Source organism: Mycteria americana, chromosome Z (assembly GCF_035582795.1).
Source record: "Mycteria americana isolate JAX WOST 10 ecotype Jacksonville Zoo and Gardens chromosome Z, USCA_MyAme_1.0, whole genome shotgun sequence".
NCBI classification, from domain to species: Eukaryota; Metazoa; Chordata; class Aves; order Ciconiiformes; family Ciconiidae; genus Mycteria; species Mycteria americana.
In genome coordinates, this window is record NC_134396.1 from 56,819,149 (window position 1) to 56,844,706 (window position 25,558).

A 25,558-nucleotide genomic window follows, 5' to 3' on the forward strand; every position below is an offset into this window, starting at 1 on the left:
GCAAGGAAAAAACTTTGAAATCCCTGTAATTTGCCATTTTTCCTCTCTGTGTTTCTAAAGAACACTAATCCTTGATGATTCCTAGGGTAAGCAAGGCTATGAAGTCTGGAAAGCTGCGCTGCGTAGGCAAGGCACTCATGGTGCTCGCTGTTGAGAACACATCTGTGTTCCAAACTCTTCTGTTAAGGCCTGATGCTCTAAAACAGATCGGTTGCACCCTGAGATCCAGTCATTAAGCAGAAATACTTCCTTCAGGCTTTTAGACAGGTTTCTACTAGTTCCACAGTAATGAAGTTTGGGTAAAAAAAGTGAATATCCTGTAAAGACCTTCTGCCTTCTTAAAGTAACCTGGTTTTCAGTGTTGAGGTATAAGGTTCTTAAGAAATACTGAGGCATCATACCAGTCCTGTAAGAATCTCTTTATTTGCATGTTTTTATTTAGCACATTACAACTTCAGCACAGACATGGAGTAGATGTGTGTACCAACATTTGCACATAAATGTTGTGAAGAAGACTTTGAGAAGAGCACTGATCTGTGGGGCCAGCCCCGTGGAGTTACTTGCAGGAAAGGATTACTTGCTGCAGAAATTCAGTCATTTCTACTTGCCCCGAGGCAAACAACAAGATCGCATTCTGTTAACAACAGATGGTAGTTCTACTTCAAGTAGAAATCTGACAAAGAAGCACTGAATTTAGCTGCTGGTCAAGACCGACCACGTTGGAAAGACAAGAAGTTGCTTTAAAGCCTGTTAAGTTTGAAGAGAGATGGAAGGGAATGTTTTAACACTTACCTAGAAATATTTTATCCCCATTAATAACAGTGGAAGAACTGTTGAGTAGTATGAGAAGTGAAAAATAAGTTCTGTCTGCACTACAGACCTCATTAGGCTTGGAAAGTCTAAGATTTATCAGCAGCTTTTAGAGAAGTAAATTATGTAGTACTCTGTACCTAAATCAAATAGACTATTAAGTATCTTTATTTTTATTTATTACTTATTATTTCAAGAGCTGAAACTGAATTACACTGGCCACATGACTGCTATATGAACAGTTGGTAGTGTTTACAAGACAGCACTAGGATTTAGTATGGCTTACAGAAAAGTTCAGTGAGTTTAAGACAGAGAGAAGACAAGAAATTAAACCACTTAAATGGTGAGTCACTTGAAACTTTTTACTCACATCTTGAACTTTATCCTCTTCAGCACATCCACTCAGAACAAAAAGTTGTCATGGAATGATTAGCTGTGGTATTTTACATTTTTTCCTTCAAATGACTAACTGCATGAAAATGATGCACAGTGGGTCTCATACTTCCCTATCCAAGTTGACAGCCGTAAGGGCCGTGTTTTCCAGCTTAAAGCTTAAAATGCTTTCTCTCAAGTCACTTTTACATCTCTTCTTATAATACATATCTCTCAAACTTAAAACTGACCTGCTGCGTTGCACTCCGTGCTTCATTCTTGTGCAGTTCTTGCATCGGAAAATTTAGAGTGAATGTTTATATACTAACTTGTTGCAGAAAGCCAGAAGTCTTCAAAAGTCTATTCAGATTAAATCTTTTGAACTTAAGAAAGTGGACCAGAAATCACTTTTTATCATATCAAAAGCTTAAGCTTACTTTCTGCGTGTTGTGTGAGTTAAGATATGTCATAGCATTACTGTAGGCTTTAAAAACACATCAGCATGGAGATGGTAACAGGGAGATTTCAGTAATACATGCTGAATGTGTTGAAAATACTGCAGTGTGAAAAAGAAAATTATTTTCCATTGATTGCAAAAAAGCCTTTATTCTCTTAATGACTTTGGTTGCATTCTTACTGATTGGTCAGAAATATATAAAGCAATGACAACAGCATCTCTATTCAGGAAGTTTCAGTGCTCATGCAAAGCTGTTCTTTGTACAGTCAGGAGAGACTGCAGAAAGCTCACGGGAGGTTGTAGTCCACCCCATTAATGATGTAGTTCTGGGGACTGACACCCAAGGCAGTTAATATTTCAGCAGCACTTTAGGAAAAAGTGTTTGTAATGGTATTACTTCTTAGCAAAAGGTGGTTTGTGCTTTTGAGTGTGATCTTAAAAGGCACTCAACAATTTTAGATGACAACTTTATTTAGCAAGAAGAGGAAGGAGTTGTACTTCAGTCATCTTGTGCTAATTGTGGGCAATTTAATGCATCAATTTCTGGCAAATTACTTCATGCTAATATAAGCTTGATCACTTGAATGAAGTTACTCTTTCCTATATTTAGTATCTATTCATTTGAGAATACACACACTGTACCAAATATTGTGTTACAATGAAACACATGCAACAGTGAATAATCTCTATCATCAGGTGTCTAGAACATGTAATTTCATCATTTACAACTTTATTGGTGGGGAATACACCCATTATGCCATCTCTCACAATAATTCCCTGTATATTCAAGAAGATCCATTCAGACTAGTATTTTCCTTCTACAATAGCTTCATGTTACCAGATGCACCACAGTCAAAGTGTGAAGAGTGACTACATACACAGAGACAACTAAAGTGCAGAGCCTGTGGGATATATGCTTTTTATTTATGTTACTGCAGAAAGAGATTACCGAAAGATTTCTTCTGCATGAAGATGAATAAAATATTGCCATTAAGCTTCAGATGCTGCCCACTGCATTGCTTTTAAATAAAAATGCTTACTTTCTATACAGACACAGCAAAGTAGTAAGCAAACTTACAACACATTCCTTTAATATATCAAAATGTTTCCAAGGCAATATTATTAAAATTATACCACAGTTCCCAGTAACATCAAGCTTCATAAAGAAGGTGGTAGGGAAACTTTATCCAGTTAATAGTTTAAGTGCTCTTCTTTTCTTCACCCAGTAAGTTCACTGTTGCTTTCTTAGCTGCAGGAAAATAAAAGCAAGTTTAATCTTAGAGCCCTACAGACTAAGTGGCTTATTCAGTGTTCTTGAGCTGCATAAAAAAAAATTCCTTTTACATCACAAAAGAAACATCACAAAAGAAATTCCTAGCTTTTGTAGACACATACACACACACATAGTGATAAAACTGATCATATAAAGATTTAAAAAAATAAACCATAAGCAAGGAGCAGCACACTAAACAGTACAGACTGACTTACAACTATTATATCAATAAAATAGAGCTGCTCACAGTGTTTAGGACATACAGGTTTACAGCAAGCAATCTACTACCAAGTTGATGAAATAGGGCTGGAATAATGCTAATGTGGGTACGTGTACATGCGTGCGTGTGTGGCATGATTTCTTAAAAAAATAATGTATGTGGAAATCTTTGTATGCAAAAATAGGAAAAATAAAGAATAACTGATGGAATGAGGACAGAAAAATCCCATGTGCAACATGGAAGAACATTATTTAAGATACTTGTCTAACAATAACAACTCAGGAAGGGTCATGCAGCAAAACTTCCAAGCACAGTTGAGAAAGGCAGATCATTTAAATACCGACAGGAAAACTGCTTAAGTTGGTAAGAGGAAATGAGACTGCATGCATTGTTTGGGGGAAAGCACACTTAAGGTGCTTTGCAATTTCTTACAAAAAAATTTATTCTCAAATGAAATTTAAACAAACCTTTATTTTAGCTACTTAATAAATTTCCTTCTCTTATTCATAAAACTATCATCAGACATTTTAGAGTATGAGGGTCTGCTATAGAATGCAAGCAAAAATTAAACAATCTACAGGCCATGGCAAAATTTATTCTAACAAAAAAAAACCCCTAAGTAATTTCTTTAAGGGTGGGCTCAGAATCCTTTGATCTCCAGAGGAAGGAAAAGTACAAAAACTTACAGACAGGAAAACTTTATTTCATGTGTTGCTGTTTATTGGAGTTAAAGGATTTGCCTTACTACACAATTCGCAGCCCTTCTGTACTACCAGGTATTTGAGCCGGTATTTTAGGAGATACAAGAATACACTGAAACAGTAACTGTATTTATGGAAGACATCTTGTAAGGATGTTTGGACCTGCCATTAGAGAGATTGTTTATAGTGATAGGTACGGTGGGAAGACACACAAACTAATTAGCCATTTCTTCCACTCATACAGCTTGCACTCATTCTAGCATAACTGCACTCCTAGAAAGTAAGATCCACTGCAATCCTCTTTTCCTGGCATCTTCACCCAAATTTAACTTTTCCATTACAATTTACATAGTCTTCCTACAATTTTTTTTCTCCCAAATTATGAATATTAACTGTAATACTAGAGTTGCCCAGGGAAATTCCTCCTACTTGATGTGATTAGTGAATGGTCTTTTTCTCACCTTCTTTAGTGATGGTATCTGCGGTCTCTGCAGCCTTGTCTTTCAGGTCTTTAACAACACTGTCGAGCTGAGCTTCATGCTTCAGGAAGAAAGGCCGGATAATTCGATGGTAGAGGATCTCTGCCCCATTAGAAGGACTTGGAGCCATACACCACACCAGGAAGCCGCACTACAAGGAACAAGAACATCTGCATAACTAGAAGAAACAAGTAGGAGACAAGGTGTAGCATGCCTTCCTAGCTCTACCACAGACTTGAGCAAACAGCACATCATCTCCTTCACTTTGTATGGTCGCAGTCCAGTAAGTATGCACATTCATATAGTTACATACAGTGAACCTTTATATTGGAATAATTTCACAGATACTGATAGGATAAAGGGGGAGGGCTGTAGCAGTAAAGCTAATCTGGTAACAGGTGTATCAAGTTGCATGTACTTTTCTTTTTTTTTTTTTTGAAGGTAGAAGTATAAAACCTGATAGACAAAACATTAGCCTCTCTGGCTAAACTACATGGCACAGGCCTGACTGAAGTTCTAGGTCCCTAAATCACTTAAGTCCAGACAAAACATATCCCTGTCCTCTCTGCCTCCCTGCTTTGAGAATGCAGCGGGGGAAAGAATGGGATTGTGTGCATCCCGGAGCTAAAGTGACAAGGGGGGGGAACAAACAACTGAACACCACAGTGTGTGGGGTAATATTTCTGCATCTTACAAAGGGGATTGGAAAGACAGCTGTTACAGGTATTACAAATACCTGTCTTTACTACTGAAGCACCTTTATTTGACTTCAGTTCCGCTGTCATACACAATACAAAGATAGTTATGCAAAACAAGATCAAAACATTTAAGGGACAGGAAGTGCCATAACTAAATTTGCTTGAGCTCTTAAGTATATATAAAAAGATTTTACAGGATAAAGCTGCAATAAAAAAATAAAGCAAATTTTCTCAGCAATTGTACAGTTCTTTCCAGACACAAACAGTACAATATTATTCTGTGTCAAAAGCCCCTCCAGAAAATAAAGGCAGAACAGCTTTTCACAGACCACCTTTTCTTAAAACACAAAACAAAACCACCCCAGCCTCAGCCAAATGTGCTTTCTTTTGTTGTTAGACACGTTTAAATGTTTAAGGATTTCTACACATTTTTGGGAGGAGAGGGACAGAAGGAGAAAACACAACAACTACTCAATTCTTCCTCCTGAAAAAAAAAACCCACCACACAATTAGCTAAGTTAGGCATCAAAAATCAAACTATCATTAAATTACAATAAAACCATAAGCAACTTGAAAATCTGCATTTAAATACAGTAGCACTTCTTTAAATAGCTTAGATTTCAGAAGTTTTCCAGTCTTCACAGCAGTATCTACAGGAGCCGAAGAGATGTTTCAGTGCATGTGCTAGAGCTTCTGAAAGTAATTTAAAAAATATAAGCAAAATTTCTTATTTATGAGGTTTCCAGTACACTGCATAGCGCAAAAGCATCTCCTAGAAACTAGTTCTATCACAGTATCCTTTCAGAATTCCACTGTGCCTCGCCAGACATTTCTGTCTCCTCTCCTTCCCCTCAATACTTTTGATTTCCCACTGTAAAACTGCAAAGACAGAACCACATCCAAATATTTGTTTTGGTATTACATAAGAAACTCCTAAATAACAATTTGACCATTACAAGGTGATTTAAGTCTCTTGTTTTGTCTCTTGAGGTTGTTTTAAAAGAAAGGTTCTGATTTGAGTTTAACAAAAAGAAAAAAAAAGGAGAGAATATAATCCCTTTTCAATTATGAAAACCACAGTCTTCTTCAGGAGGCAAGCCTTCCAAATATTCTGGAATATCTCCCCTCTATTCTTCCTCAGATAAGGGATATTGAGATTGAGTGTTCTGTAGGTTCTGCTCTTCATACCTGTAAAATTTTGGCTTTGTCTTCATGGCAGTGCACACCACAGTAAAACTGATCCCCCTGACACACATCAGTTGAAGAAAACACCTACTGTTTTTGGAGGATTGCTACTCCTTTTTTCTTTGCCACTTCTCATTCCCCTTGCCCTATAGAAAACCAGTTACGGTATATTTGGAGCTGGAAAGGTATCTTGACAGGCTGTCTCTTTGAGAAGGATCGCTGATTGCTGGGGATAACAACTGCCTTCTACAGAAGATTCTGCCAAACCGATTTACCATCCTATTAGGTAAGCCTTAAGCTTTCTTCTTTGAACTATTTGATTGTGGTGTCAGAACAGAATGACTTACAGGAGTGTTTGCCCACAAGACAAAGAAAAGCTTTCCAAAGTAAAGTGTCCACCAGTGAGAATGCCTACAAGGAACATTTCAATGAATTAAAATAAATAATTCAACATGCAATAAAATTTGGCACCAGTAAGTAGCAACTAAGGCAGTATCATTAAGCATGGTCAGAGAAAAGAAAGGCAAAAAGTGATGGAATATCAATTTTCAAAAGCTTCTACTATTTGGAACTTAATATAACAGAAAGAATAAATGGTACTATCTTATGTTGTTATCTTTCATTAAAAACTGAGAACTATATTGATTTTATTTCCTGTTAAAGAATACCTGGCCAATTACTGATAGTTATTTTACTTGTCCCAACATACAAAGATGTTACTTAGTTCTCCTTTGTTTTAGGAAATCCCTCAGCTGTAAGTGTGTGCAACTTCCTCTGAAACTAAAAGAAATTGAAATTTCCCTTTTCTTGCCTAAGAACAAAATTAGTCATTTTGACTTTACAGCTTTGTCCCAGTCTAGTCAAGAAAAAATTCAAATCTTTTAGTTACAGATTTGTTCTCAAATACCTGTTACTTTTGAAATGTACTGAAACAGATGTTTATATAAATTTTCTAGAGGACAGATACCAAAGTTCCAAATCTCAGTCTTTCCAAAACTTGAGAATGTCAGACTGCTAACTTAGGTTATTTTTCCCTTGTGCCTCGTGGAACTGAACTAATATAGACTATTAAAAATAAAGTAGTTTGTAAAAAGGTCCAGAAAGCTCAGAGTGATAAAATTGTTAACTGGAAAAAAAACCCACTATATTCTTTGTGACCCTCCAGACCACCCAGAGGAGGGAACAGAATTCGTGCAATAAAGTGACTTCCTTGGGCAGACACCTGAGATGGGTCTAACCCACTTGGACCTGGTGCTAGCAGCTGTTCTTGCCCAGGCAGCACAAACCCAAATACAGCTGGGTTTGCCACTACAGCAGAGGAAGTGGCTGCAGCTGAGAAACACAGCAAGCATGCCCATGGCCAGTTCCAAGCTTCTACAGACAGAAGACTATCAGACCCCAAGATACACCTCCTATGACCACAAATATGAACACACTCCTAATAGACAACTGCAGTCATTAAAACAAGTTCATTTTAATGGAAGTGAAGTAGCTCTTTAGCCAAAATCAGTAATTAATTGCATGGGGTGCATGAACGAGAGGAGGGGATCTCTGTCTTGAAGCAGAGTCAGACTGCTACATTTGGCACGTTGCTACACTCACAATGACAACTCCTTCTGCTTCATTTGACTGAGTCCCTCGTAGCAGCAGTTTGCATAATGCACCCAGTGTGACCTGTCTGCTAGGAATTCTGTTCAGAAATAGTATTCTAGTATTTCAAGACAGAACTGTCAGTTAAGTCAGGAGTCTCCTCTCCTTCCCACTACCAAGAATACTCCTAGGATGATAATCTCTGCTACTTTCACTGGCTACAGTATTTTAATACCTGAATGCCAAAGAAATCTTTCTTTAATTAATAGAAGTATTGAAAACCAGATTACATACACATGAAATAACAAGTTGCATGCATGTCCTGTGCTTCACAGGAAAAAGCAGAGAAATAAAAAGTAGGCATTACAAAAAACCCACAAACCCCAAGAAATCTCAAAGCATTTTTCAACTGGAGAACAAAAGTATATGCAAATATCGTAACATATTCAAAGGAGTTCTTGAACATGCCTTTCTCCCACCTATAAAAACTCCTAGTGTGCTGAAAACTTTGAGGAGATAGAGCCTTGGCTCTGGACTTGGGGGAATATGGGAGCAACTATGATCAGTGTCTCAGCCCTGCACATCAAGGTATGTAGAAATATTGAGCAGTTAAAACTCAGTCTGGAGTGGAAGCTACAGGCTGTACCAGATAAATGTGAAGATGCAAATTTAGCATATTTGGAAAATGAAAGTGAGATTGAAATTTGCATGAATGACATATCTGGGCTTCTATTTCATAACATCATAAGAGAGACACGGATACATCACAAACTACACTACAAGAGGTTTTAGTCATGGATGGACTGAAAGTTGAAAGCTGCCTGCTTCCTCCTTTTCCCCATGTGGAGTAGCTTCCATCCTTCCACCCAGTCAGCAATGCTTTCTGATTCTCAGCCAACACCTTCTGTCTGACTTTGTGTCACGAAAGTAAACCTCTCCTACTACCCACAACTGAGAGTAAATACGTGACTTCTATGTGCCTTCAGCAGCTATCGTAGAAAGCTGTGCATTTACCATAATTGCTTCCTTTTGTTTGCCTTTGCTGAACTGAGAAAAGTACCTTACTTTGGATGCCACCACTACATGTAAATGTGGCACTGCTGATACAGTATTATCATAGCAATCTGTGGTTGGTCTTTATTTGCTAGGTCAACCTGAATTCCAATTGTGTGCTCTTCAGAAAGAGTGCTGTGCTGGCATGAAGAAATCATTGCCACATCTTTTACCGCCAAGAAGTTAGAAAAGAAGCTCTGAAATACACTATATGAATTCAGAGCTGTGAGTATACATCACTGCAGACAATGAGTAAAGTCACAGTTCTGCCTAACTGTAAGGTGAAGTTGGGGATGTGAAGTAACTGTGTAAGCGGTTAAGAACAGATTCTTCCAGTGCCATAACTAATCCTTTTGGATCCTATTCAGATCAGATAATTTGCACTTTGATCACTATTTGGCTTGGTCTTAATATATCAGAACAGTAAAACTTTCACATATGTCTTACCCATGCTAAACTTCAAGATTAGCAGATTCTTCTTAAAAACTTTGCAAAACCATTAAGCTTAAAATGGAACACATACTTTCATTTTTGATTAAGGGGGGAAAAAAAAAAATAAGGCGGGGGGGGGAATTAACTTTGTGAGACAGGCCAGAATATTTTTAGTTTGAAGCAGCAGTTCAAGTATGTGCTTTTTCTTAGGGAGCTAGGGAAGTAAGTATCCAAATGACTGCACAGTTGATGCCTATTAAGGATTCAAAAGTAACAATGCAGAAGTGTAACCAAGCTGTCCAAGTCAATGTTTGTCTTTAAAATATGGCATTTCCTTGAAAAAGCATTTGGCAACATCAGACCTTACCCTTAAAATTTTAAATGATGCCACCATAACTGGCAAGCAAATCCTTTCAAGAACTTTGGTGGGGCTAAACCAGGCTAACAAAGCAAAAGAGAAGGAATAGAACAGCCCATTGAAACAGAAAACAGGTAACAGTTCTTTAAGCTAAACAACTGACTCTCCAGCAAGCTAGAATGCCTTCTACGCAACAGCATACCTGACAATTGGCTATCTCCTAGAATAATTCAACATGTTTAAGTTAGCTGGCAATACACTCACACCTTAGCTGACAAACAAAGCTTGGAACACATTAAGCAAATCACTGTTGGTAGTCAAACCACACTAATGAATGCACATTAGCAACAAGCTCCTCTGATACCTGCCATTTCCTTTCAGGAAAGTAGGCTTAATTAAAAACAAAGACTGATTGATTCAAACTATTCTTATGGTGCAATTTCCTTCTTTGCTCCCAATGGCACAGAGGTTAATACTTCCTTTTGCTGCCTTTGTGATTTTACTCTCCGCTTTCGCTAATGCACTTAGAGTAAAACTAGAGCCACTCTGTACGGTTTACCATGTGCTGCCATTTTGCCCAAATTTACCTTAACACCAAGACAAACAACTGTCTGTCCACCGTACAGCTACACCATCTCTTTTTTCCTAAAACATGGCAGACCTTTCCCTGCCACCCATCCCAACTTCCCCTCTTGCCTCACAAAACCATCAGCCGTAAACAGATCACTTTCATAGTGCTAAGTTACATGTAATCAGCATCTAAAAATAAGGTGTGACCCAGGAATGACTCCAAGGGAATCTGTTGTCATCTATCCATTCTTGAAGACATTAAATCAGTTATATCAAAGGTCTCATTTTAGGAGAGGGGTCACATGAACTAACATACCTTTGTCATGTAGTAGAAAGGGAACCAGGACAGAAAGATATCAGAGAAGAATTCCGCTATGCTGAAAACACCATACACAACCCAGTAAGTCAGCCACTGTGTGTCATCATCTTTGTTGGGACTTTCAATGGCCTTGATTCTGTAAGGAAAACAAAACAAGTTCAGTAGCTGTCAGTCTCATCTATAACGGTGAAGTTTTTATGACTCAGATTTGTTGTTATATGTGAATCCTCATCATTTACTCTATACGCTCTATAGAAGAGAACTAAGTAGTACCTATCATACAATGTACCCAAGATGGTTGAACAGCAAAGCTTTTCCCTACATGTCAGACTTCAAAAAGAAAAGATACTCAAGCTATTTCTAGCTCTGTGATTACACAAAAGCCAAACAAAAACCACGAGCATCCTGACCTTGCTCATGAGACAGTTGCAAGGTCAGGATGCTCATGCCCTCAGGGACAGGGAAGAGAGCGGATAATCTTTGGCCAGTTCCAGTTCTGGATGCATTGTGGTAATCCTGACCAGAAGACTATTGTACATCGAAGCATTAGTGATCCATGTAACTTTTAACCTGAGTGAGTCCTGGCCTGTGCTGCACATACAGCCTAGCTTTCAGGTCTGCTGTGCTGCACAAATTCCCTGGTCACAGGATAAACTCAGCAAGCTCACTGAAACAGAGGATTCCACAGGCAGCTCCCACTGGGTACTGGTGATAACACCACCTGTACGGCCTTGCCTGTACCTAACAGCAAACATCTTCCCTCTTTGACAGTAGGAATGATGAATAGAGTTGTTGTCTCGAAAGAAAAGTCTTACAACAGCTTAAATTATCAAAATGGGGTAACCTTGCCTACAGACAAAGCGTGCACAGTGTGCTGTGTGTGGATCAGAGGTGCATTCAGGGCTGCACAACTTGGGATTCCCAGCATCTACAGGGATATAAGATTGTCTATACCATTTGCTGTTCCTTTAAATGAAGCTTTACAGACTCTGAATGCCTTTCTTATTGGGATCATAACAGATCACCACCTCCTAGTGCAAACAGCGTTTAGATAAAAATTTTAAATCTAGTTCAGGATTTTGAAGTGAATCTCAAATATCTTTACTCATAATGTACATGTGCTAGATTCCTCTTTGGAAAGGTAAACCGTAAAATTTGCTCTAACAACTAACAAGCATGTGGTCTACAGAAGCAGAGGAGATCCAGTACCACCCGTCCTGTACAGCGAGAACTACATATCTGCATGGCCAATTGTTTTGCTCTATAAATCCATTCCTACAGGACTTGCAAATTCTAATGTAGACTACAGTATTAAGAACTGGGTGGAGCAACCTCTAGTAAAGTATTGGGCTTCCTGCATAACTATTAACTGGGTTTTTGTTCTCCAACTGCTAGGAGAATGCAGTTCAAGTTTCTACAGTTCTAAAAATAGGAAGCTGAAAGAAAGACACATATGTGCTTGCTTCAGTAAAAGGAATGAAGTGGAGACTCTGGACTCGCTAAGTTCCAGATTAGCACTGTAAGAAGTTTTAGAAGGAGATGCTAGCAACTGGAAGCCTGATAATGTGAAGCTTAAGAGTATTACAAAGCATTTGTCCTCTCCACTCATGCCGTAGGATTAAAATCTGTAGACTCAGTTTAATGAATTTAGTTTTAATTCTTTTATAACTTATTCCTTTAATATCAGCTATATTGTTGCTGAAGCAGCATCTGTGGCATATATCAAAGGTGCAAAATTTTCTTTTAGTCCATAAAAAAAGATTGAGAGTTAGGGAGGTTTACAAAATAGAAACCAGACAGAGGCTGTCTGTGAGTATATTTCCTGGTTTGTGGACGGAGAAACCCTTTGGAGTCTGTAACTTCCTAGTTCTGTAAATTAACAAAAAAAAAAAAAGAAAAATAAATCAATCGTGATGTGCCATATGTTTTAGCAAAAGCACTGGCAAACCCACCACACACAGAGAGGATTGGCATAGCTACTGGATTGGATTACTTTGAAATGAAATACGAGGATCTGATACTTAATTTATGCATTATTTCCATTAGAGTTTGTGGCTGGCCAGCAGGGTCCTGCAATGAGAGGAGCAACAGCTCTTGTCCTACCCCATCATGCACAATAAGGCACTGTTATTAAGGTACTGCATCAGCACAGCTGGAAGAACAGGTTTTCCACAGGTGGACAGCAGCAGGTCTTCTTACTGCTGTTGCTAACACCACAGTGGTAGGAAACAGTAGTCGAGGCAGTCTGCTCAAAGGCAGTGCCAACTTCAGCTGCTCCAGCCCTCCCACTATAAACCACACTTTTTCTATGCCCCCACCTCTCAGGTATCCTAATACTGCCACTTGAGGGGGCCCTACAAAAAAAAACCCAAACACCATGGGAGGTAAGGGAGAGAACTACTGATCTATTTTCAAGGTGTGAAACTACTTCTGGAGGGAAAGAAAAAGTACAAGTGATTAGTAGGGAAGTTAAGAGTGGTGGGTAAACAGGAGAGAAAGGAACTAATTGAAAAGTTTCTCAGTGTTAAGGAAAACTTGCTGTAGGGGTTCATCGTGTGAATTTCTCTCGTTCTGCTGACAACTTCTCTGTCAGAGGCATACAGGGAAAGGCTTATTTTACCACAATAAGCATGCTAGCTTGGTATTTGTGAGAGAACACTTTGCAGTGAAACCACTAACAGTCTTGCTGTTTTCCGGTCATCATCTGAAGCCATCCATGGATTTAAGGAAGCATTAATTTTTTTTAGCATTATTAAAGTCATCTTGGTAATCATGAAAATCAGTTTTCACAAAAAAGCTTACGGGGTAAAGGGCAGATGGTATATCACTGTGTTAATGAGGCATGCTCTATTATCTTCTCTCCTGTAAAAACGGATGGCCTTTGAGAGTTCCTCAACAGTGTCATGGGTGTGCTCCCTTTGAACATTCACCATCTGCTGCTCTAATTCCTTAAGGTGGTGTCTTGAAGGGAATACATGAACAAGACACTTTGTCAGTCACAAGCAGCAGTACTACAAGCAGTCAAAACCCCATCTGATTTAACCAGCTGATATGCAGCATTAAATCTGCATGTGGTGTTTTCTTGCACACTGTAGGAAACAGCACATTTCCCCTCCTATGATGGTCTGATCTGGGTAGGCACCATGGGACAAGCTGAGGTGGCAGACCCCTACCACACCCACTAAGGTAACAGCCACGTCAGCTCTGAAGGAAGAGCACAAACTGCGTCTGTTAGCAATGACTCCAGTCCCAATCGCATTTAGTGGGAGAGAAGGAAGGAAAAAGCAAGATATAGCAGGGCCATCAGTGAATGAAAGTTTTAACCAAAGTCAAGGAAAGGCAAGTATTTTATAAATATTCTGCTTCTGAATGGGAAGTGTGTCCCTCAGCTGAGGCTGCCAGTGGAAATCCAGTCTAACATGTCCCCGCTAAATGAAAGAGCAAAAGTTATCTCCATCCTTTGCTACTTACACACTATTTCAGTAGTAAGTCACAGAAAATACTCCTTATCCAAGAACAAGTAAGTACAGTAAGTTATGTAGAGTATCTGAACGGATAGGTTTTTTATCCATTTACAACTATACTCTTTTCAACATGACAATCCCTCCCTAATTAAAATTATTCTATTAAGTTATTCTCTAAGTTATTAGGTATTATCCTGCTGTAATGCTCTGCACAATTAACCTTAGGAGATAGATCATACATGTTACTTCAAGCCAAGAACATGTCCTTCTTCTCCATGTTAAGTCATGAATCAATCAGTCTGATATTCAAAATGCAATCTCCATCAATAAGCGAAAAGATACAGATCAAGAGGCACTGGCACTACAGCCAACTTTAGGATAGCCTTCTTGTAACAGTTATTTATACATTGCAAGAGCAAATAAGTCAGTCTCATTAGCACGTAAGATTAAGATTTCCTAACAAAGGGAGGAGCATCCAAAGCCTATAGTTTCAAATTTAAAAAGAAAAGAGATACTGCCAGGTTTTAAGTTTTTCCTAATGCTGATTTGGCTAAATTCCATGTTAGCTATGTGTAGTAATTACGTATCACAAAGGATTTTACATGGTGCTTACACACTAACTGTAGAGGACTTTAAATAAAACTTCAAACAACTATTTACAGTAGTTCTGCATGTCGGAGGTAAGAGCAATCACTAGGAACAGCTTCCAGTAGAGCAGATGGTAAACATCACAGCTCAGTTATTTTTAAAAACAGATGCCTGTCCAGCAGTGACAGTGGCCTGCCGTAGGCCAGCACTGCCACTTCTGCAGACAGATGGGGAGCCAAGTAAAAACACCATTTTTAGCCAGATCTGTACCCCAATAACCCCACTAGCTGGTGATGCCAACGGGGAAAAGTGGAGGCTGCCATGCTCTCCAGTAACCCAGGGCTCATACGAGCTATGAAGCTACAGTATCGGAGCACCAGCTCAGTTTTGACTGTGTGCTTCCTAGAATCAGTTGACTTGAACTCTAGATCAAGTGTGGTTACTTTATCCTGTCACCTGATAGTAACAGATAGTGGTCTAATTTCAGTAAGCTGCCAAGCTGAGTTCTTTCACTTAAAGCATCTGACTCATTTTGACAAAAAATCAGCTCTTTTCCAAGAAGAGACTGTTACACACTCCTGAATTAGCTCTGGCATAACAAATCATTGTTAAGAGTTAATTCACACGTACAGTACTCACAGAATAAGCATATTATAAGTACACCAGTTATGAGTTTGGGGGTTTGTGTTTGTTGTTGTTGTTGGGTTTTGGTTTTTTTTTTTTAGAGCCGATTCCAGATGTGGAAGCCAGAAATACAGAAATAAATGCCAAATTTTATTGCTCTAGTCTCATGTGAAGTGATCACTCAAACCCCTGCAATTTACAAGGTGTACCTGATGACTCTTGTATAAATAAAGTTACAAGTTTAAGACAAAAAGATTAGCCTCTGTTAGGCCCCGTGCTCATGTTGTAGTTAGGGAAGACTGGACCATTTTGTGCATCCTTCCTTCAATTTTCTAATCAGTGCTATACTAAATGAGTAGGCAGGCATTTGTGACCCTCTTAGCCAAGCATAACTCTTTTTTTTGCCATTTAACTTAAAAAAAAAAAACCCACCCTGAAATTATCTGTACTTCTAGAGCTTATACTTACTGGTCTGCCCCAACTCTTTACAGCAGGTTGTGGTAATTCAAAAGTAATTTACTTCTAGCTATCTATCCAGACACCCCTGTGGGATCAACACTCCACTGCACCACAGACTTCCTCAGTTTGGTGCCTCCTGTCATCTTCACTTCAGACTCACCTTGGCAGGCTGCCTCTGTGACATCTCACATCATTTCAGTGAAACAAGTACTTGCATATTTGTATTCGTGTTATCATTTTGTCTTCTACATTTTCATCCATCAGTTAAAAGCCTTCTGTCTTCCATCTTTCTTCCTCCTTACTGACTCCAATAGCAGAGCCATGCATTTGAAGATACTGGAAACATTTTCCTGCCAAATGCAGTTACACAACTGCTGCAGTGTAAGTCTACCATCTCATCTCCCCTCTCTCAAAATTTTGTGTATCCAGAAGATGGCAGCAGACAAATTCATGAAGGATAGCAAGGGGGGCTCACTGTCCATGCAGGGACAGATATTATTAGAAGACAACAACAAGTAAAGTGACAATAGTACAAAGGGTTCTACCTTTGTTTCTTCAAAGGAAATGGAGAGTGAGGCAACAAAAGGAGTACATGCCATTTGCTCACCAGTGAAGTGAGTCCTGCAGACTACATGTTAACTCAGCACAAAGGCAGATTCCTGCAAAAAAGCAGCAGTCCTCTCATTTCATTGCCCTCTGCTCAGTCTTGGCCTACTCTCTTCCGGAACAAGTATTTGTAGGGCCACACGATGAGTCAGTTCCCCAGCTCTGACTCAGGTTAAAACCAGTTTCCCCCAAACACACACCCACAGGCTTTTTTTGCTGGGATTAACATGAGTCAGTGCCTCAGTCCAGCCTGCCAAACCATTCAGTTACTGCTTGTTCTGCCACGCAGGCGGGGCGATGCGGCTGGTGCTGTGCAGCAGGAGCTCCAGCAGGCTTCAGCTCTCCAATCCCACAGAAGCTGTCCACAAACTCTCTCTCTGGAATGGGGATTTCCTCCACTTCCACCCTCAACACAGGCAAGGAAAGTCACTGCGGCCTTCAGCAGGGCTCACCTGTGTACACAGCCTCATGCTAAGCTTTACCAGCTTCACTATTGGCTGTACTTGTCCACGTTAGCAGTTAGACCAGTACTGCTACACTGCCTGCTAGAGTCTAAAAGCCTTGTCTTGGAAACGTCTAATCCCAGCTTACATTACAGAATTCTTTCAGGTTGTCTTTCCTGAAGGTACTGACAAGAAAGAGAAGTGGCGTGTAGTGAAGGAGCTTCATGAAAAGCCACATTTTACCTGCATAGTGCAGACATGCCACATCCCACCAGAGGAAGCCACTTGCTAAGGATCCGCAACACAGTGCTTCTCTACTTGTGATAGCCAGTCTTGTTTGAAGGGAAAAAAACCATTTCACATGCTTTGGTTGTCTCTCCACAGCCATTAATGTTTAGGAGGCAGGCACAGAGATCAAACAGTGCTGTTGTGACCAAATGGAGAAGAACTGGACCCCTGCTACATGCTTACAACAAAACAGAAATAAAAGTATTTTCGGGTCAACCTATGCTGCGTGGTGGAGACTGTATATCAAGTGTAATTTTGTTACAGCTCTACTACTGTTTTTCAGTTCTGTTTACTGCAATATTGGCAAAAGAATTATAGTATGGCCTTAATTTATACAAATGTACAGTAAAGCATGAAATCGTGGTGCAACGTTTTCAGACTTGTCTCACTTGGTAAAATGTTGCTGTTTATAGGTAATCACTGTGTAAGCAGTTTTTTAAACTAGAAACAAAAATCCTACAGTTTTAATTATTGAATGTAATTTAAAAATTGACTCAGAGAGTGGCAAAGGGATTCAAGTTTTAGGCTGAGGACTAACTTCTGGGTTGAGGCTGGTTTGCAGAGACCAGAAGAATTTCCTTTATGGGTACAGTGCTAGTTGCTAAGCTGTGTAGCAACAACATTTTTTTAAAAAAGAAAAATTACAAAATTTATCTAGTGTTCACAGACTCTCACATGAAAGTTTGCATTTCTTTTCCTAACAGTCGAAGACAGCCTCATTATCCTCATTTAAAAATTGTGTATCTTGCTCATTATATGTATAGTGACAAGTGGGCTTCCTTTCTTTTGGGACAGCAATATGTTGCCAGCTCTCCTTTGCCAGACAGTGTCATAGTTGTGAAGAAAGACTTTTAAAATGTAACTAGAGTACATCACCACAACAAAACAAACAGGAAAACAAGAAAGGCAACTACCAATAATACATGTTTCTTTTAATCTCACTGTTTGACTCCAGCTCACTTTTTCAGCATTTAGGATCGGCAATGCTACACATTAAATGTTAGAAGCATTGTGACTCACCAGGAGGAAGGGTATTTTAAAAATACATTCCAGCAAACCCCACTGATGTAAGTCTAACTACTCCTTTAATATCTATAGGCCTACATCAACCAAGTCGCTAGAGGTCAATACAGTAAGAGAGAGGAATATATGCAAGGTGCAGTACTGCAGTGCATCTTGACCAAGAAGGTCTGGTAAAATGCCTTCATTTATGCCTCAAACATATCCGCAGTCCCTAAAAATAGTATCTACATCAATTATAAACTGGAAATCTTTCAATGAGTTTAATTCAGATTGTGGACCTATCTGTATAACAAAGATCTTTATCTTTTCAACCTAAATTTAAGATATGGAAGACAAATTCAAATTTTCCTACAGTTATCACAATATTAGACTCTCTCTTGCATCTAACCACTTGCTATCTCTAGAAAGGAAAGCACATAATTTGTCCAACCAATAGATAAGACAGCTTTTATTTTAAACATGCCACTCTAAAACCTAAAAGACAAAAAAGCAAGTATGTTTGGAGGAAGTGATTTGGCAGAACATATACGAAAAAGTCAAAATACACTTTTTAGTGTCTGAAACCCCATGAAAAGAGAATCAGCTGGGAGAGGAAACAGCATAAGTGCAGACAGATTTGGTAACTTTCCACTTATATTTATGTTGAGCATTGTGAATCTGGTTAAATACACCAGCTCTCTCAAATCACATTTATAAAGCAGCAGCAGAGCATTACTTTTGAACATCAGCATATCATGCAGCATTTTCCATGAAAGAAAAAAGTAAGCATTCTCCTCAAAACTTGTTAAGAGAAAGCAAATTTGCTGCTCTAGCTCTCAACAAATACAGGAACAATTTTACATTTTCTAAACAACTGTGACCAAAGAAAAGCAGTGTTCTTGTTTCAGAGGTATGGAAGAGGCAAAGGAACTAGGAGACCAGCTCAAGACACCATGATGATATTCAAATTAAGACTTGAATTGCGTGTTTATAGTCCTCTACAATCTATCTAGATTGTTTTCTATTTGTGAAATGCTACGAGCAGCACCTACGTAATAAAAACAGCTAAACTGAAGTAACAGCATAAAATTAGCCAAAGCAGAAAGAGGCATGATTGTACTATATTGCTTTTCTCCCTTGAAGACACCAGTAATAAGTTCAGACATTTTACTGCCCAAAGCTATTTTCATTTTCGCAATTTTTAAACCAAATATGACAGCACTTCTTAAATTTCCAGTCCTTTGCACGCATTTCTTAGTCATCAAAGGCTCCCTTCCTGCTTGCACTCTCTCTGATTTTTTTTTGAGGCACTTAACCACCGCTGGCTATGTGTGGAGCTACATTTAAACAGGCTAGGTCTGGAAAGTTTAGAGATGCAGCAAAAATACTGGCAATGTTATTTATATACTGCCAACACTCACTTCTTCCACCTACTAGTCTGAATATTGCCTTGTGCAGTTAAAGCTTGCTAAAAGCCTAAAAAGTTGCTTCTATCATCTGTGGTAAACTTTTCAATGCTGGTCTACTGCAAACACAAAAGCCTGCAAACAAGTATTAGATTTCAACTTAAAATTAATGATTCTATTTGATCACATATCACTTAACAGAATTTTAGGGAATAAGACTAGGGTTTTATAACAAACTTTAATCCAGATTGTCTGACTTACTGGGAAATAGCCAGATAACGTCTACTTGGAAAACTACTGCTTAATTTTGCCTATGTTAAGAGTCTCGGGTCGGCCTTTGCTGCTGACATGGCATACAAGACTTGGATTTTTGGGAAGATTTTGTATCACTAGAGAAGCAACTCCTCTGTGTATAAAACCACTGAAGACTTACACAAAGCAAAGCTGAAGGTGAACATGAACAAGGAGGAAGGAGAAGGGAAACAGCTGTGCCTGCCTGAAACTGTAACAAGCATTAACTAGGGAGTTGCCCCCTCGCCTCACATTGGCTTTGAGCCTTGGCTGAGGCCAACACCGCAGTGACGTGACAGGAGGCAGCAGTGCCACTGCAGCTGTACCACTTCGTCCTGACGGCCAGGCACACCTCATCTGCTAGGTCTAACCCAGCAGCTACAGCCTCCAGCAATTCTCCACTGAAATTCGCACCTGCTGCACAGCACACACTGACAATGAATACAGAGAACAATGTAAATGAAAGAAAATAAACTACAGAATTATACAAGGCCTGACAGGCAGATACCTGCATATCCATAAAACTGTCCTGCTTTCATGTGTCAAGAGACCAAAATCTGAGCTGAGCATCCTTCTCTGGGTTTTTTTTTCCCCCCAATATATTTTCTTTCAGGCAAGCACAGAGATGAACAGTAACTACCATGACCAAGGTAACCCAGAACTAAAATCCTAATAAACCAGATTTGGAACATGCCTAATGGGTCACTCATCCGGTAGCCTGATTGCCATTTTAAACAACTGTAAGGACAGGAGGTGATCTCCCTTGCAGAACACTGACATCTGTCCCACTCCTTCATGAGTGTCTTTTCTGCTGAACAGAAGCCTGACCCATTACTTCGTTGTTTTTCACTCTAAACAATTCAGTCACTGCCAATGCAGAAATGATACGCTGATCTACTTCAAAACAGAAGAAAGTAAGTTAACTGGGGAAAAGTAATCTACTTTTTCAGCACCTTTCTGAGACATTTCAGGCTTGGATCCATTGTTGAAACACCTGCGTAAACATCAAACTAACCTTCTGCACAATAAACTGCACAATACCTTCCATTTACGGCTCCTGACCTCTTCCAAAAGCCACAGCTTTTACAGCAAAAGCCATTGATGTTTGCAGCTGATGAAAACAGCTGAAAACTGTTTTCTGCCCAATGCTAGGACGCAAATCTCACTACTGTTACTTCATATAGCAGGCTCTTCAGCTGTCTTTTCAAGGGGGACAGACCAAATAGAAGAGAGGAATAAACAAACCACCCTGGCTAGTGTTCTTTGTGCTTTGGGTCTTTATGCTTTATGAGCATGGGAGACAGCACCCTGACAGCAGCACCCTGACAGCAGTACAGGGTCCAGAGCAGCAAAAATGAAAGCCAGAATCACTCCAGTAATTCAGCTTTATCTTCTTGCAGCTTAGCCTTGCATTAGGATAGAGATCCTACAGTAGATATGGACAGTGGATGGCAGCACCAAGACAAAAAGAAACCCATATGTGGAAGGGTAATCACCAAAGAGGATTCTTGCTTTTTCATGATCAGGCAGCCCATGCTTGACTCCAGACTGAAAGCCATCTCAGGAGATAGCATAGATGTCCCAGTGTGTTGCTGTCAGACTGATCCTATAACGCCGTACAGGCTAGCAAGGGCAATAGCACCTATCCTGAGTTCACACACCTCACCCCCAAAAAAGGGGAAACTGAACGGGACCATGACAACATGTGCACTAGCGCGTGTCCTCCCATGTCTCCTCTGCACTCACACTGCTGGCTCTGCAGGCGTGCAGGCAGAGCAACGCGTGTGGGAAAACACTACATACCAGCTCTGTATTGGGGAAGGAAGGGAAGGAGCCCACCTGTGCTGTCAGCAGGCTGCCACTGAAAGACACTGGCATCGCATACGTTTTAAATTAGATTCTCACCCAAGATTATAATTTTCTCCTAAAAATGTTTCAGCATTAAAAAGACAGCTAAAGGGAAAGCATTAACTGAGCATGAATTGGAAAAAAGAGAACTGGCAGTGTATTCATGTGCATGTTTTTCATCATGGTTTTTTGTTTAAGTAAAATTTATAGCCAAGGACAATGGCATATGCTCCCATTACAAAAAAAAAAAAACCAACAACAAAAAACCAACAACCCCCCTAAAACACCCCACAGTACTAACATCCAGGAGGTAACTTTTCACATTAAGATACATTTAAAACCACCTTCCAACACAAAAAAAAGTAGACACCCTACAAAAACATTTTAAAAAATGTATTTGCCAGGTTTGGAAGAAAGAAAATTGGAAGAGAAAACCCCATTATTCATATTTGATTTGCTACCATCTTGCCTCCACGGTTCTAAGAGCTTTTATTATCAATTTATTCACCATAGTTGCATAACGGCAGACTTAAAATATAAACCCAAACCAGTTTTAAAACAAATTTTAAAATTCCAACAGGATTTTAGAAAGTAATTATGTAAGTTTAAAAGTGACCCAAGTCAGACACAAAATATTACATAATTCTTACACAAGTATTTTAAGGTTTTGAGGCTTTGTTGGCTGATATTTTCACTTTCAGATTTCAATGAAAAAATATCTTTTAACTAATATTTTCACTAAAAATTGCCTTATATAAAATGAAACCTAAGTATCTCCAGAGTTCTTGGCCTATAATCTCCTAAATTAGTGCTCACCAGAAACAGTATTTAGAAAAGTGTTGCTTAGTTTTAAGCACCACAACCATAAGATGTTTCAAGAGAGTCTAAAACTAAGTCAATCTCCCACATCTCTAAAAAAATAAGAGAGAAGGAACCTATTTTGTATTGCTCAGGAGCTAGTTACAGAGAATATTTTTAAAAGTTGCTGACTGTGTTTAAACAGTTACGTAAATGGCAAGCACTGTGTGTCAACAATACAGCAGTATAGCTAGGAAGGACTTCCATTTTATGAACGTATTAGGCTACACGGAAGGTTTTATTTAGTACATTTATTTTGAACATACTCCACTGTGCTCTCACCTAACAGGAAATCCATTTTGGTCTAATAACCATATAATGCCCATGAAAGATACCAGATATTCTTAAAAACAAAACATCTAAGCAGGCTTTCCTTTGAAAAAATGAAGTACTTTTAAGTCTTTTACACCCAAGAAGAGCTATAGTGTCTTCCTTTCCACCTTCTCATCAGCTAAGTGGTTTTGAAGTAAATAGCACTCCTTAATGCATCCCTGTCTCCAGCCCGTTACATTACCTAGTGCTTCGTATCAAGCATATGATGACACTGCACCAGTGCCTTCCTGCATATCTGGGAGTGACCTCAACTAAAAATATCAGTGTGAGTTTTAGCAAATACCGTTACAACAGCAATTCTTCCTCCTGTTACTAGCAGCAGGTAAGACACTGCAATCCAGCTTCTCTCTGAAGATGACAACACTGGGAACCCAAAGCCGAAACGTAAGGCACTACAGGAACTGTTTTTGAAGTGTGGAAATCACCCAGCATCTCCCACCTGTAATTTGTTACGTAGCACTTGCCAGATGGAAGAAGCCTCGTTCTTTACTTAGCACCTTGCGCCTATACATGCTAAGGGAAAGGGGTGGGCGGGAAAAACAACATTTTGGAGCGTGGTGCTGGAATGCCACCATGACAGACTGTGCACCAGCGCAGAGCTGTGATTTTGCAACCGTATTCTCTCCCCCGCGGGTAACACATGCAATCATCGTGGTAAGAAGGGCAAAAGTCGCGACACTCACGAGACGTAGGCGGGGTAGCCGAAGCCGATGATGTTGCACAGCAGGGACGCGCTGTAGCCCACCACCAGGTACACGGCCACCGCCCCGATGATGGCTGCATGGGAGGAGAGCAGAGAGACGTTAGCGCGGGCGGCCCCTCGCCCCGCGGCGCTGGACGGGGACGTGTCCCCGCCCGCCCCCGCGCTCCCCTGGGCGGCCCAGCGCCGCCGGGGGAGGACGAGGACGAGCGGGAAGGGCGCGGCCGCTGCGTCCGGAGCCGCGGCCGCCGCCGTGGGCCGTTCCGTCCCCGTCCTCGGCGCCCCCCAGTCCCGAGCACCTGAGGGGACCCGGCGGCGTGGGGGGCGGCAGCTGGAGCTCACCGGTGGCGATGTAGGTGCGGTTGACGCCGGTCTTGCTCTCGATCCGCTCGAGCACGGCGGTCATGCAGTTCTTCTCGTGCAGGAACCGGTCAAACCTCTGCCTCATCGCCGCGGTCATGGCGAGGCCGCCCCGGGCGCCCGCTCCTCAGCCTCCACAACCCCGGGCGTACGGCGGCCGAGTTGCAGGCCCCGCCTCTGGCGCCGGCCGCCCACCCACAGCCGCGGCGGGAGGCGGCACCGCGCCCGGCCCCGCCGCCACCGCCCTCGGCCTGCGGGAAGCGGCGAGGCGGGGGGCGGCGGCAAGCAGCAGGGAGCCATTTTCCGCCGGCCCTCGAAGCCGTGCCCGTGCCGCGAAATGGAGGCTGGGGGGCGCCGCCTGTCCTGGGCGAGGCTCCCGCCCTTGTTTGGGGGCAGCCCTGGACACAGGCCGTGCTGCGGGACAGGGGCAGGGGGCGAACCGGCGTCTCCCTGCGGCCTCCTGCTGTCCTCGCCCCGCGAGCAGGCGGTATGGTCTGGCTACGGCCGAGTCCCTGCCGGGGCGCCGGGACTGATTTTTAAACTTAGAGGGGCGGCCTGGGACATCCCTGCAAGGGAGGTGCTCCTTGTTTGAGTGACCAGGTGGTGAATTCCCTCTGTAAAGGAAGCTGAGGAGAAGGAGGGCCCGCACATAGCCAGCTCCAGTCCCCTAAAATCGCTCAGAAGTCTTTTTTTAAAAAAGTAGTATGTGTTACCACTGATTTTGGTTGTGATGAGCAGAAGTCAGAAACGGATGGTGGGAATTGACATGATGTAGAAGAAAGTTTATGACAACATCATTGCACAGCTACCCAAAAGTTATGTGACTAGGCCAAGGGCAGCGGCTCCTAGCTGTAACTGTACTCTAGAATTTATGGTGTGCACAGTGTTCTTGCCAACTAAATACAATTTATTGGCTATGATGTAGTCCTGGAAACTTCCTTGGCTGGGCTGACCCTTCCCAGCAACTTCTCTGCCTCTGATTCAGCATTACAACTAGAGAGTCTAGTAACTTAGACTCTCTATGCCTTCCTCAAATCTGTGTCACTCCTAAGCATGCCAGAAAATACACATCAGCCTTCTAAAGATTTTTTTGTGTGTGTGTTATCTTCACCTAAGAAAAATTTAAATGTAAACAGCACATTGTGCTTTTGAGCTGTCGTTGTTTTGGGGGAATGCATCTTGTGAATAATTTAAAATAAACGCATTTAACTGCTGAAATACCTTTTCTTCTTTCAAGTAGCTGTCTTATTAAAGGCAGAGGTGAGGAGAAAAGGGAGAATAATACCTAGTCCATAACCCCGGTTAAAAGGTTTGTCCTGTAGTTTCAACTTTTTTTTTTGTGATAAAAGGTTTAATCTTGTTTAATGGAATCATAACATACAGTTAAAAGGGATCTCTGGAGGTTATGTAGTCCAGCCTTCTGCTCAAAGCAGGGCCAATGCCAAAGCTAGATCATGCTGCTCAGGGTTTGGACCTGGGGTCCAGTGGGACCCCACTGGGGTCTGAAAATCTTCACAGAAGGAAATTCTGCAGCCTCCTTGGACAGCCCATTGCCGTGCTTAACTGCAATCACAGAGAAGATTTATTTTCTCATGTTTGAAGCTGAAATTTCCCTTGATGTCATGTGTGACCATTTCATCTTGTCCTTTGCCCTGGTCCTCTGTACTGAAACAAAATTCGTGGAGACTACCCTTTAAAATCCAAATCTCCCAACAGGTGAATTGGAGTTTCAGAGTGTTCCCGAAATCAAACTCAATAGCAACGGAGTTAC

At 40.8% G+C, this 25,558-nt stretch overlaps 1 protein-coding gene across 1 annotated transcript; it reads right to left on the reverse strand.

Moving 5' to 3' along the window:
* Positions 1-404: 404 nt before the first annotated feature.
* REEP5 (receptor accessory protein 5) lies at positions 405-23,977 on the reverse strand. Its single transcript, XM_075526756.1, has 5 exons — positions 23,770-23,977; positions 23,411-23,504; positions 10,515-10,653; positions 4,295-4,463; positions 405-2,888 (listed from the first exon to the last, which is right to left on the reverse strand). The coding sequence occupies exons 1-5, from the start codon at positions 23,885-23,887 to the stop codon at positions 2,839-2,841; spliced, it is 570 nt and encodes a 189-aa protein (XP_075382871.1). The 5' UTR covers positions 23,888-23,977; the 3' UTR covers positions 405-2,838.
* Between the last annotated feature and the right edge of the window lie 1,581 nt (positions 23,978-25,558).

What these genes read in the sequence shown, in the direction of transcription:
- REEP5 (XM_075526756.1), bottom strand. Translation starts at nt 23,887, where the DNA reads ATGACCGCGGCGATGAGGCAGAGGTTTGACCGGTTCCTGCACGAGAAG. An exon ending in GGCTACCCCGCCTACGTCTC is followed by an intron (nt 10,654 to 23,410) that starts GTGAGTGTCGCG and finishes TTTTCCTTACAG; the next exon opens with AATCAAGGCCATTGAAAGTC. An exon ending in CTTTCTACTACATGACAAAG is followed by an intron (nt 4,464 to 10,514) that starts GTATGTTAGTTC and finishes TGTTCCTTGTAG; the next exon opens with TGCGGCTTCCTGGTGTGGTG.